The 12,733-nt window shown below is 32.8% G+C and overlaps 1 protein-coding gene across 4 annotated transcripts in view; it reads left to right on the forward strand.

Moving 5' to 3' along the window:
* Window positions 1–12,733, forward strand: part of SSBP2 (single stranded DNA binding protein 2) — a 244,599-nt gene that overhangs the window by 211,840 nt on the left and 20,026 nt on the right. For all 4 annotated transcript variants that reach the window (XM_016123364.2, XM_016123359.2, XM_016123371.2 and 1 more), the window contains 2 exons: window positions 8,654–8,689; window positions 10,416–10,470. In XM_016123364.2, the coding sequence (XP_015978850.1) occupies window positions 8,654–8,689; window positions 10,416–10,470 (91 nt within the window). The remainder of the gene's footprint in view (window positions 1–8,653; window positions 8,690–10,415; window positions 10,471–12,733) is intronic.

A 12,733-nucleotide genomic window follows, 5' to 3' on the forward strand; every position in this document is an offset into this window, starting at 1 on the left:
TTGGAAAAACATGAGGAAATACAATAGGAGCTGTGCACATCAAACTCTTGTCCAGTGGTCAATCTGAAAATGGGCGTTTGACCAGTACACATGTGGGCAAGTAATGGAGTTGAAAGCAGTCCCATCTGTAATATATACTACATATGGGTACATCTCCCCTAGCTTAAAGAATATGAATAAAAAAGAAGTGGGGGAAGGCCTATAATTTTCTCTTCAGAAACAGAAAGCAGTCATTATCCTGAGCACAGAAAGGAAAAGCATTCCTCTGAAAAAGATTTATTATGAGAACAAGAAAAAAATAATAGAAAACTGATGACTTCTTATCAAAAACATAGGGTTTTCATGAAACCAAGCAAAAAGTATTAAAGAGCATTTTTTCCCTAAATACCATTGATTACATTGTAGTGACAAATCATCTGTAATAGTTTGAATTCCAAGTTCCTTAAAATTAGAAACACGTTTCATTTTGTATCAATACTGTAAGTCTCTGGCTCCTCAGGGCAGTGTATTAAGTGGTTGTTCTGTTTTTGCTGTTTTCAAATATCTTTTATATACCAATTTTTTTCCTTTAAATGTTTGTATTGATTTGACTTCAGATTTACAGAAAAGTTGCAAGAATAGTACAAAGAATTCTCATACAGCCTTCACCTAGATTCTCAAGTGTTAACCTCCTTCCACGTTTGTTTTAGGATTTCCTCTTTCTTCATATACATATATATTTTTTTCCTAAATTATTTAAGTTTTATTTAAATCGTGGGCCTTTATCCCCATACTCTTCAGCGTTTGTTTCCTAAAACCAAAGACATTATCTTTCATAACCATAGTGTAAGGATCAAAATAAAATTAGTTTAGATGTAATGCTACCTTCTAATCTGCAGACCTTATTCAGATCTCACCAAGTGTCCCAGCAACGTCTTTTGTAACTTAGTGTTCTCTTGCATCCATCTGTCATGTCTCTTTGTCTCCTTTAATCTGGAACAGTTCCTCAAATTTTCTTTGTCTTTCTTGACCTTGCAGTTTTGTTGAATGCAAGACAGTCATTTTGTAGAATGTCCCATAATTTGATTTCGTCTGATGTCTCCTCATAATTTGAGTCAGGTTATGCATATTTGGCAGGGATAGCACAGAAGTAATTTTGTGTTTTTCTCAATGCCTCATTTCAGGAGGCATATGATGGTGATCTGTGCCATTACTTGTAATTTTAATTTTGATTACTTAGTTCAGGTGGTGCTTGTCAGGTTTCTCTATGGTAAAATTACTGTTTTTCTTTTGTAATTATTAGATCGTAGACACATGCTTTCAAACTACAGGTATCCTCTTTCTCCTCATACTTTTCATCTGCTACCTTTTGTATCCAGTGATGATTCTTGCTCAAATTATTTTTTTACTATATAGTTGCCAAATGGCTGTTTTCTAATTCTGCATTTTCTTCACCATTTATTAGTTCACTTTCTACTACATTAATAAGTTTTTCTTTCTTCTCTATTCATTCATTCATCATTCATTCATGGATATCAGATGTACTTGTCGATTCATATTTTATTCAATATGTTTTTTGATGCTAAAATCATTCCAGATTTGGCCAATAGGAACTCCTTCAGTCTGCATCACTTATCCTTTTGACCTGTCTCCATTATTCTTTGAGGACTTTGAAGCTTACTTAGCCTTAGAAACAGCCATTCTTTGAGGAGTCTTGGTTCCTTTTAGTGGAGAGTGATATTTAGAACCTATCAAAGTAATATAACTTGTAGACCTTCTAAACCAATAGAAGTAGAATATAGATGTATGTATATATACACACCCCCACACATCTATATCTTTCTATATCTATCTATGTATATTAAAATCATGACTACATATGAATGCCTCAATTTCAATCCAACACAATAGAGTTTATTCTAGTCTTTCTGCTTTCTGTTTTTTCTGTTTGCAACTCCTTTGAAAGTGAGAAATCTGCCTACCATTATCTGAAGTTATTTATTTGCTTACTCTTTATCCAGAGTTTTGTCATATAAAAGTGTTTTTGATCAAAAATTATCAAAAAACTACCCTTTTACATGGCAGTAGGGGAAGCATTTTAAGGACAAACTCATATTTTTTATTTAAAATAGAAGTATGATGTTTACTTTTTAATTTCCTTCAACCTGAGCATTATGATATTGGCCTTATTCTTATTTGGAAGTTTATTTACAAATCTACCAGCTATTTTGTTTAATATTTTTCACAGGAAACTGTGCACTTGAGTTTACAGCAAGTTCTGATCATTAAGTAATAAACACTTTTGTTGAAAAAATCCTATTTTCTTTGTTTGGAGCCACTTTTAATTAGAAGGTACAGAAAACAACCAAACTAAGCTCATATTAAAAGAGAATATTACTGGATCATGTATATGAAAAGTCCAGATTATCATTTGCTTGTTGGCACATTTGGTTCTCAGAATTCAAATAATATCGTCAGAACCCTATTCACTGCTTACCTTTGTTCCCCTCATCAAGGCAAGAAGGCTGCATAAAGCTCCAGATTTATCTCCTCACAGCTCCCAGATGGGCACAAAAGAGCACAACTCTTTATCGGTTAAGCACCAGTAGTGGGAGTAACTAACTGAACTGGATTTGCTTAGCTCAATCATATGCTCATTCATGGAGCAGTTATGACCAGAGGATACATGCTCTTTTGGCCAGACCAAGATCACATGCCCTCTCCTTGAGCCCTACCCAAGCTACATGAGAAAATAAGGGAGGTGTGGTTTACAAAAAAATAAAAAATCTAAGAATTGTTGTCAAAAGAAAGAATAAGCAAAAACAACATAGGATTAGCACATATTCAACATAGCATTATATTCATCAACTCACTAGCTTGACAGGAAAAGAGGAAACTCATTTAAGGAAAAAAAAAATGAGCATCTATTATAGTGATCGAGCCTAAGCAAATAAATACAAATACCTTACTCCACATAAGCTCTGTTCTATACAAATAATGCTCATTAAAAATTAAAAAAGCACTGAAAGATAATAGAATATTTTCAACTTTGCACCGACACAGCTAATGTCTTGATGTTCCCATCCTGATTTCTAGTAAATCTATGCTTATAAAGTAGTTTTAAACATCACTCTTGAAGAAAGCTACTTAGGTAAAATATTAGTAATCATTTTATAAAAACAAGACCAAAAACTTCTAGTGACTCTCCTCTTCCCCCTATCACAGCAACACAGTCTTATAGATTAGAAGTCATAATATTTCAGAATATTTGGATTCTCATCAAAACTCGAATTATCTGTCTATCTTAACCAGACAATATATATAGCCCTTAATTTTCTCATAAGTTAAATAAAGGATTCTTTTAGTTCCGTGATTCTGATCTCCAGCTCTCTGATTTTGTTTAGCTTCTACATCTGCATTTTTATCTTTTATTTTATGTTAATAGCTATTTTATATGGAATTTGGGGGAGGAGTAGAGGGAGGAGATTAATTACATTGGGAAGAATCTGGACACTAGAGTTAGAGAAAAGCTTGGACAAAAATAAAGAGAAGGGGAGATGCAAAAAAACACTAGAAGAAAAATTATCAGAGTATTAGGGAGGATAGAGTATATGTGAATTATTTGGGATTATTAAAGTGTTATAAAGCTGAAAAAAGTAAAAGGGGACCACGACATATACAGGGCTTTGAATGTTGAGAAATCTGGAATTTATCTTCTATGCAGAAGAGAACTATAGTTTAGGAAGATAGTATATAACATGGATACAGTAGGGAAAAAAATTAGAAGATTATAGTGATAGGCTTTATAAAATGTTATTGGAGCCTCAGGTAAAGTGGTGGTGAAAGGAATAGTGCAGATACATTTCACAAACAGAATCCAAAACACTTGGTGACCTGTTAGATTTGGGGATGAAGAGAAGGAAAGGTTGAAAGTAATTTCAAATGTCTGAATCCAGGTCTCAAGGAAACTAGGAATAATGAAAACTGAGTAGGAACATAGAAGAAACATGTTTAGAGGGTGAACAGTGAGCTTTGTTTATGGAATGTTAAATTTGAAGTATTTGTAGAATACCACCTCCAATTCTTCCACAGTGCCTAAAAGCATATTTCTGTAATGGTACTTAACACGTTATGTTATGATTTAGATCTATAACATTCAACCTCTGCTGATCCTCACAGATGCTTGGCCTGCAGTTTCTTACTCTTCCTTAGTCAGCTACCTTTTCTGTTCTCACTATCTTTAGCCCCTTCTCTCTCAGCTAAAATCGTTTTCAACTTTACAGAGAAAAAAGAAAAAAAGACCATCAGACTCAAATTTCTTCAGATTCTATCCTTCACCTCCAATGTTATCAGACCTTCAGTCATCTTTTTTTCTCTTATCTCAGAAAAAAAAAAAATGTTCTTTTTTTTTCAATGCTAATCCTTTTATTGTCTTTATTCCACCTCTTGTTGCTTTCCATATCTTGCTTCCAAAGCAGTCTTAAGTCTATACCTTTCCATTGACTGGCACGTTCCTCGTATGCTATGCCAATAAACAAAATCCCAAAACAACCTTAAACCTCTAACTTTTCATTCCTCCAGAGTTGGGAGGTGGTAGGTGATTTTTAAAAAACAAACAAACAAAAAACAAAAACAAAAAAACAACAACAAAAAACTACTCTCAGCCTTTCCTGAGTCTCAAAACACCATCCCATGTCTCTCACACTTTCACTCCCTCACCAGCATTCTACTGGACAATGAATCCCTTGACCTTGTTGTCTTTTTCATTATATGTAGTGAGTGACACAGTGCCTAAAACGTAGCAGGAAATGCCTAAGTGTCATTTCCTGTGAAAGTTCTATTCTGAAGGTTACCACCCAAATACAATGACTTATTTTCCGTCCTTATCATACCTGTCTTCTGAAATATTTGACACCTTGGTTTTGTCTTAGTTTATTTTTTCTTCATTTTAATAATGTTTCTTTATTTTTCCATGTTTGCGTTAATATATGTCTTCCTATTGTTTATTCTTATATGTGTCGCAAAAAGATTGAAAGGCTTGAACCCGACAGTGCTCAAAAATAAGCCCAGTTTAGATATTTCTAGCTAAGCTACACTTACTTCCTGTGCCTTAAAAGTCTAATTTGCTTGGCTTTTGTAAGATATTTTCTCTTGATTTTCCTCCAGTCACATTATTCACCCTTCTCGGTGATAATGTTCTCTAATTCCAATCCTGGACTTTTTTTTTTTAATGTTTTCATGTGGTTTCAACTATTACAAAATCTACTGACATCCCGGGTCAAGTACTGTGCCCAGCACAAAATCGAAATGTATTCAAATGAAGCTGATCTCTAATAAGTTTTAGACCTATATTTCTAAATATCTGTTGATCAACTCTGCCTCAATGTCTACTAGTGCCTTCGAGTTCAACATGCCAGACACTTCCCCAGACTTCTCCCCCTTCCTGAATTCCCTGTATATAATAAATTAGAAGGACTATCATCCACCTAGTTACCAAGTTGGAAACCTAGGAATTACCTTAACTTCTTCCTTCTCTTGTTCACCTCACCCAGTAGGCACCAAGTCCTGCTGTGTACATTTGGGAGAAGTCTCTCAAATTTTCATACTCCTACTTTTCTTAATCAGCACTGCCTAAATGCCTCTTTATCATCTCCTGCCTAACTTTTTACAGTAGTCTCCTAACTCGTATTTATATTACATGATGCCTCTAGAGCTATCTGACTAAAACATAAATTGAAACATGTTTCTTTAAAGCCCGTGACTCCCTATTTCCTACAGCATAAATTCATTCACAGCCTGATCATATAGCCTTATCATTTATTGCAGCCACATAAGTTTCATACTGTAGCAGCTGTATAAAATTACATAACCATTTTCCTAATAAACTTTGACATTTCTTTCCTTCCTTCCTTCCTCCTCCTTCTTTTCCTCCTCCTCTTTTCCTCTCTTTCTCTCTTTCTCTTGCAAATGCTGTTCCTTCTTTTTGTTTTTTAGTGGGTACCCACTGTCTGTAAGTCCCAGCTCAAATATATCTTCTGTATATACTTAACACTTCCACTTACATTGTTATATTTTATGTCTCTCACACTAGGCTATCAGATATTGCTGGTAACTTTCAAGAGTGCATATTCAGTAAAGTGCTGGGTAGGAAGTCCAAATGCTTCTTTTCTTTTAAAGAGGGCATCAAAGAATATGAAGTGGAAACAGTGAATATAAGACAAAATTAAAGAGCTTGACAGGGCAAAATGGAAAGAAAATGAACTAGATGAGATAAATTTTTTAAATGTTTGTATTATCTAACTGTGAAGGAGCCATGAAGAGGAAGAAATTAAAAATATAAAAAGATCAAAAACTTAGGAGAAATGGAATCATCAGGAAGGGCTAGCTTTAGAAACAAAGATTTTTTTTTTCCTATAAATAATGGAATATTGAGGTAAATATGAAAGCGTAGCAACAATTTGATGCTTTTAATGTATGACAGGAGGGCAAAATACTGACTCAGGATCGTATAACCATCATGAAAATCAGCTCACAAGTGTCAGTTGGAAAATATTGAAGAATTTTGTGAGCTGATCATTAAATCATTGGTAGCTTAAATCTGCCACATGAGAACACACCACAGAAACTGGCTACACACTGGGGCTTCTTTCCCCTGACTTTGCTGAATTTACTGGCACACTAAAAGAATGCGTCCAGGATTCCATAAAGACTGAGCCCAAATGCTGCCACATATTAGTGAAGACCAGGTTGAAGTTGGAGAACATTATATTTTGGACCTTGTCAAGCTTGTTTTGTGTTTCTCTCCAGGAAATCTTTACTGTAAAACAGAAAAGTTACCTAGGAAGTGACCAAAGAGGTGGAAATTAACAAAGTAAGCTTTAGGATAATAAATTTAAGATAATAGAGAAATAAAATGCTGACAATGGCATGGGAAGGGGAAGAGACAATTTAGTAGGAAAACAATAGGTAAATAATGGCCTTAGTAAACATGGAAGAACTGTGATGGGAAAAGATTCTGGGTGAGATACAGAATCATTTTTGTGAGCATCATGAAGAATGAGAAAGAGATCAGGCAAGGAAGCTATTTAGATCTCTGTATTAAGATTTCAAGTTGTGGTCATTTTCATAAATGGAAGAGAGGAGAGTATATTATAAATTAAACGAAGATACTGAAGTATATACTCCAAAAATCTAAAAGGTGGTTAGAGCGTATCTTGAAGTTGCTTAAGAATGATTGTAGGTAGTAGAGAGAATGGAAGACGATGAGCCAGGTGCTAAAGTTAAAGAGAGATAAAAATTGGCACCAATAGATAAGTTGGTCATTTGGAGTGCACGTTTAAAATAAGACATAAAGGATCAGTGAATTCGAAGGGGACCAAGAGAGCAATGTTGTATTCATTCACCGAATTGAGTAAATGTTTTCTGGCTAGTGCTCATAGTAGAAGTTATCCTCATCACTAGTGATGTTGGGCACTCTGCTAATGGCCATCTGCAGTGCTGAGTCACTCATAGGCAGACCAGCCAAGGGCCTCAGAGACATATGGTCTGTGCTTAAGACAAAGAACACCAAATAATGAGAGAATTTTCAGATAACTTAATATTAATTTTTTCCCCCTAAATCAATCAAAGAATTATTCACCAATGGAAAATCATGATTTTGTTCTACTTCCTTCTACTTTATGTTTTCATATTATTCTTATGTTTAATTATATGGAAGGTATTGGGGAGGAAGGAGAGTTTCAGGTACAAGCATTATAATCTTTTCAGTACTTCCCAGGTCTTCTTCTGGCCCTGGCAGTCTGACTCCAAGAAGATAGTAATTTGTTGGCTTTTTTCAGAATAAGCCAAAAACACTTCTTCTGGATGTACAGAATCTTCATGAAGTGAGCTAGTGAGCTTGTGTGAAGAAAGAAATGTTTGGGTTTAATTTTTTCTATTAATATTCACACTCAAAGGCTTAATTTTTTTTATCTGTTTTCTATTTTTTAGATTTTGAATTACCATAGCAAAGTTGTATTTATACTTTCTAATCACTAGAAAAGAGCTTGGTTAAGAGCTTGATTTGAAGGAAAAGAGGAAATTTGTTACCTATATCCGATCCCCACAAATTAGTAGTCTTTGGAGACTTACATTAATAAAATCTTTTGCATTTATTGTATTATTTTTCTTTTTATAGCTAATTAGAAAGGGAAAGGGGAAAGGTGAGGTCTATATATCAAGTATTGACCCATACCGTACTAGGCTGAAAGCTGTCTTTAAACAAAAATACTAATGCATCCCAGAATACACATAAATTAGAAGTTGCCTCTATAAAGACTGCTAATTTGAAAAACCCTGGTTTCTGGATTTTAGCTGCACAAATATATCTTTCTAATTACAGAATAAGTGTCATTAGTATCAAGCAGTGAGTACAACTGACCCGAAACCAATGTAACTTGAAGCTGTAATTCTAAATTCCTCTTGACTAAAGTCTACTCTTTTTGTAAATTCAAGATGACATTGCATTTATTCAGTTTTCTAGCCCTCAGACAGTTATAAAGGATTTATCCTTTACTATCCTTTGTGTTACATTTTAAAACTTGAAAAAGTTAGAAAATAGAATCATTTTAGGTCATTTTCCATACTGCCACATGAATCAAAATATTTATTTATTTTTGTCCTGTTCATATTCCAGATACCATACTCCTCAGCATCTCCTGGGAATTATGTAGTAAGTACTTTTGGGTTTGTTTGCTCATAAGAATTGATGTTACATTTTATTTGGGCAATGAAATAGTTGTCCAGATGTTAAGAAGAGCCTTTGTATATTGGCCAAGAAGTGAACATCTGATTTGTATTGAGTTGTTTTGTCTGCCAACCTCAGTACATATGTTGATGTTCATTAGTGAAACAATTATCAATCTGGCCAAGATCACCCTGAGTACTGTGTCTTACTTCAGCATATGTTCCTGTAAACTGGTACAGTACACTCTGTCCAATCATGAAGAAAGCCATCCGGACTTACACAATGATATGTTTGAATTTGCAGTTCTCCAGGAGAATAATCTATACACTCATTTCCCCATTCACTGCACACATTAAATTCTCCCAGTCACAAAGGGAATCAGAGAACAGAATAATGCCTAGTAATTTAGGGGGATTTTTTAGTTATGTTTTCATTCTTAGAAATAGCAAACACTTATTTTTTCTACTTATTATTATTTAGTACATATTAAAATTTTTCAAGAATTCATACACACCTGAAGTCCAATTAGCAGGTTTTACAAGAGCTCTTGAATTTATAAATGACCTTTTAACCATTATGACATTATAATTCTTGCTACACCTCAAGGCCATCATAGAGGATAATTTATTACAATATTTAAAGGGAAATGCCTAACAGAGAAGCAAGAATAAAATGGTAAAAGGAAAAATCTTTTCTAAAGAAATTTTCAGAAGTGGTGACTAACTGAAGTAGAAAAAAAGATATCATTAAGCATTTTTACCTCCATAGAAACAGTGTTTTATTAACAGTGAAAAGCACACACTGCTTTGGACCTGTAAACTTAGTATTTGATTCACCTTAAGGTATACAAACTAAAAAAGTCACTTTTTTTTATACATTTCCTATGAAACAAAAATAAGAAAATTTTGGTAAAACCAATTTTTTCTTAAAGTCATTTAAGAATAAACCCAAATATAATTTTATGACATTGTAGACATTTATGTGAATGGAAATGTAAGTTGCTTTTAAATAGAAAACATATGTCATTTGGAGTGATTTATGGGCTATGACTACACACTCAAAATGAAGTGAAAATTTAGATAATATTTATTTCAGTGTACATCTGAAAAATTCTAAAACCCATTGTCAGAATTACCCATTTTGGTTGCCTGAAATTACTGAATTAAAGTTAGAAAAACCTAATCTTCATTTCAGGGCGAATGTGTAGCTGCAGCCTTAGTAACCCACAGCATTAGGCAGTCTTGCCTCTCATTTCTAATTAATACTGCTAGAAGAAAGAAATAGAATCAATGTGTTTTTAAACATAAAAGTATGTTTTGGTATTTAGCTTCCTATAAAATCCACTGATTCAAAATACAAGAAAATATACACATGAATTATTTCTATCTTATAGATTTGTAACAGCAGTATTAAAGGTTTCTCATTAACCTCTTTATACCTGATGTGATTGTCATAAATAATAAATCAGTGTTACAGGCTCATTGTTTTGAGAAATTTGTCAAAACAATTTTAACATATTTAAGCTAAATTATATTTTGCATAAGAATGAAATAATTATACATTTAAAGAAAAGAAATTATGGAGAAAATGCATTTCCTCTGTTATTTTCAAATTGGATTATTAGAGAGATAAGTCTAATTTTTCTTCTGTTTTTCCTTATATTGTTTAATGAAATGCTTTATTTTTACTGAAATTTTGTATAATTATTTAGGGTCCTCCAGGAGGTGGAGGGCCACCAGGAACACCCATCATGCCTAGTCCAGCAGGTATTGTAATCAAACTAGCCACATTGGCATTTGATTATTAGAATAAAGTCACAAATAGAGAAATTGTTCTGAAAGTTAGTAGTATTCATTGTCTCACTAATGCATACGGAAGTAGAGTAAAGATAGCAAGTAGGAGGAAAAAGTGTTCTTAAATAACTATTGTCTAATTACCTTAAGCATTTAGAAAATTCCTGTTGTGCAGGTAACATATAATTAAGATGTAAATTGTGTTGATCTGTATGAGTTGCCCAATAATTTATCTCACTAAAAGATTTTTTGAGCCTTTAGAGAAGATCCAGATCTTATAACTTAGAAAAATTTTGCATAAGTAACGCATGAAATACAGCTTTAATATAGCAAATCTATTATCTTGGTAAGATAGATGTAGATGTACCTACAATATTATTTACCCTACATATCTATAGGTATTTATTAGTTAGCTAATAAATACGCTATATAGTGTGGAAAGGTTTTTTCATCTTCTAAATTAAAGTACCTCAATATTTTTATAATTACTTAATATAATTACTTTAAATAGCTTTATCCTTTCTTTTTGAGACTTTAATACAGACTATTAAATGTGCTATGTCTTGAGGCCTCTAACTGTGGCACAGCCCTTCTAGATAGCGCCCTGGCAACATGTATCAAGAGCCATGAAAAAGTTCATACCACTTGCCTCTATATTTCTACTACTGCAAATGATTAGAGATACAATCCAAGAGTTGTGTAAAAGGATACTCATTTGTTATAGTCAATAGTGAGATAGGACACACCCTTCATATCACATCTAAGTTAGTAAAATCAATAAATTTTAGTGCAGTATAATGTGGACATTAAAATTATTATCAAAGAATTTTTAATGACATGGAGAATAAATTGTTCATGATTCAATACAATATGATTACAATTTTATTTTAAATATACATGGTACAGAAATCTAGAAAGTAGAAGACAAACAACTAGGCTAAGACTTTATCAGTGATAACCTCTGGGTAATGAACTAGATGGGAAATTTTTATAATTAGAAAAAGGTTTTAATTATATCATTCTGTTAAATTCATATGTTCTTAACTGGTTAAAATCTAAGATATATGGAAGCTTGATATTAAATATCATTAATTATACCAATAAATAATAATTTTTAAGTTTTGAATCTTTAGAAAAGGCATAAATTTGATAATCAATGCAAAATTTTACTTTGCTCCACTAATCCTTTGTAATAGATCATAAATATTTCATAGATCTCTGTCTTCAAAGCATCTTTATTGAAGTGAAAACAGAATTATGTGAATTGAATATATTGCCCACATTTGCCATTTCTCTATGGTGAATTTTATTTATGAAGGTAGCATGTGATTAATAACACTTTACTACAAGACTAAAAGAAATTTTTTGGAGAAACACTAAACTTTATGGTGATAAATAATCTGATCGCTCTTTCCTTTCAAGCTAGAAATTGCCACCAGTGTATCTTTCTGTCCCTTTTGCATACTCTTCTGTGCACTTGTCCTTTATCATAGTCATTCTTCTAATATGAAGCCAACACCCACTTCTGCAAAAAATAAATGCCAGAAGGTCAACTTCATTGTAAAGTGTTTCTGTATATAAAAAGTCAGACATTTCCTAGAAAATACCAATTTTATTCCTCTTAGTATTTTTCTTTTTCAAATGAAATTATATTCTTGATTGGTCTTAAAAACAATAAATTTCTTCTTCTTTCTGCATATTTAAAATATACAGCCTATTTTCCTTTCAAACTAATTACTAAAATTAGTAAAATTAGGAAGGCTAATAAAGATGAAAAACCATCCGAAGTTTTTCTATATTTAAAAATAAGATTTTCTGAAAGATAAGTCTTTATGGTATAGAATTTATTCTGTTAGTTAAATTAGCAGATATTTATTGCCTTTAGCACACAACATGAGTTAGACATGGTCCCTTTCCTTCTCTCAATGAACTTATGACCTAGTTGGAAGCAAGAGGGAAGAATAAAACAAATAAAATATTAACTATAATGCAAAGCAGAATTCAAGGACTTAGAAGTATCAGAAAAAAAACTTTATAGCATTTTCAATGTGTTTGAATGGTGAATAGAATTTCAGTAGGTGGGGATTGGGTAGAATATGTTTGGAGGAGGAAAGCAAAAATGTGGAGATGGAAAAGTTGGATCATATGCCAGAAAAAACAAGTACCGTGGGTAGATAGGAGTATAGCATACATAAGTATGTCAAAATAGTTAACACCATAGATCAACCTGAGGTGT

Source organism: Rousettus aegyptiacus, unplaced genomic scaffold, assembly GCF_014176215.1.
Source record: "Rousettus aegyptiacus isolate mRouAeg1 unplaced genomic scaffold, mRouAeg1.p scaffold_m13_p_8, whole genome shotgun sequence".
Classification (NCBI taxonomy): domain Eukaryota; kingdom Metazoa; phylum Chordata; class Mammalia; order Chiroptera; family Pteropodidae; genus Rousettus; species Rousettus aegyptiacus.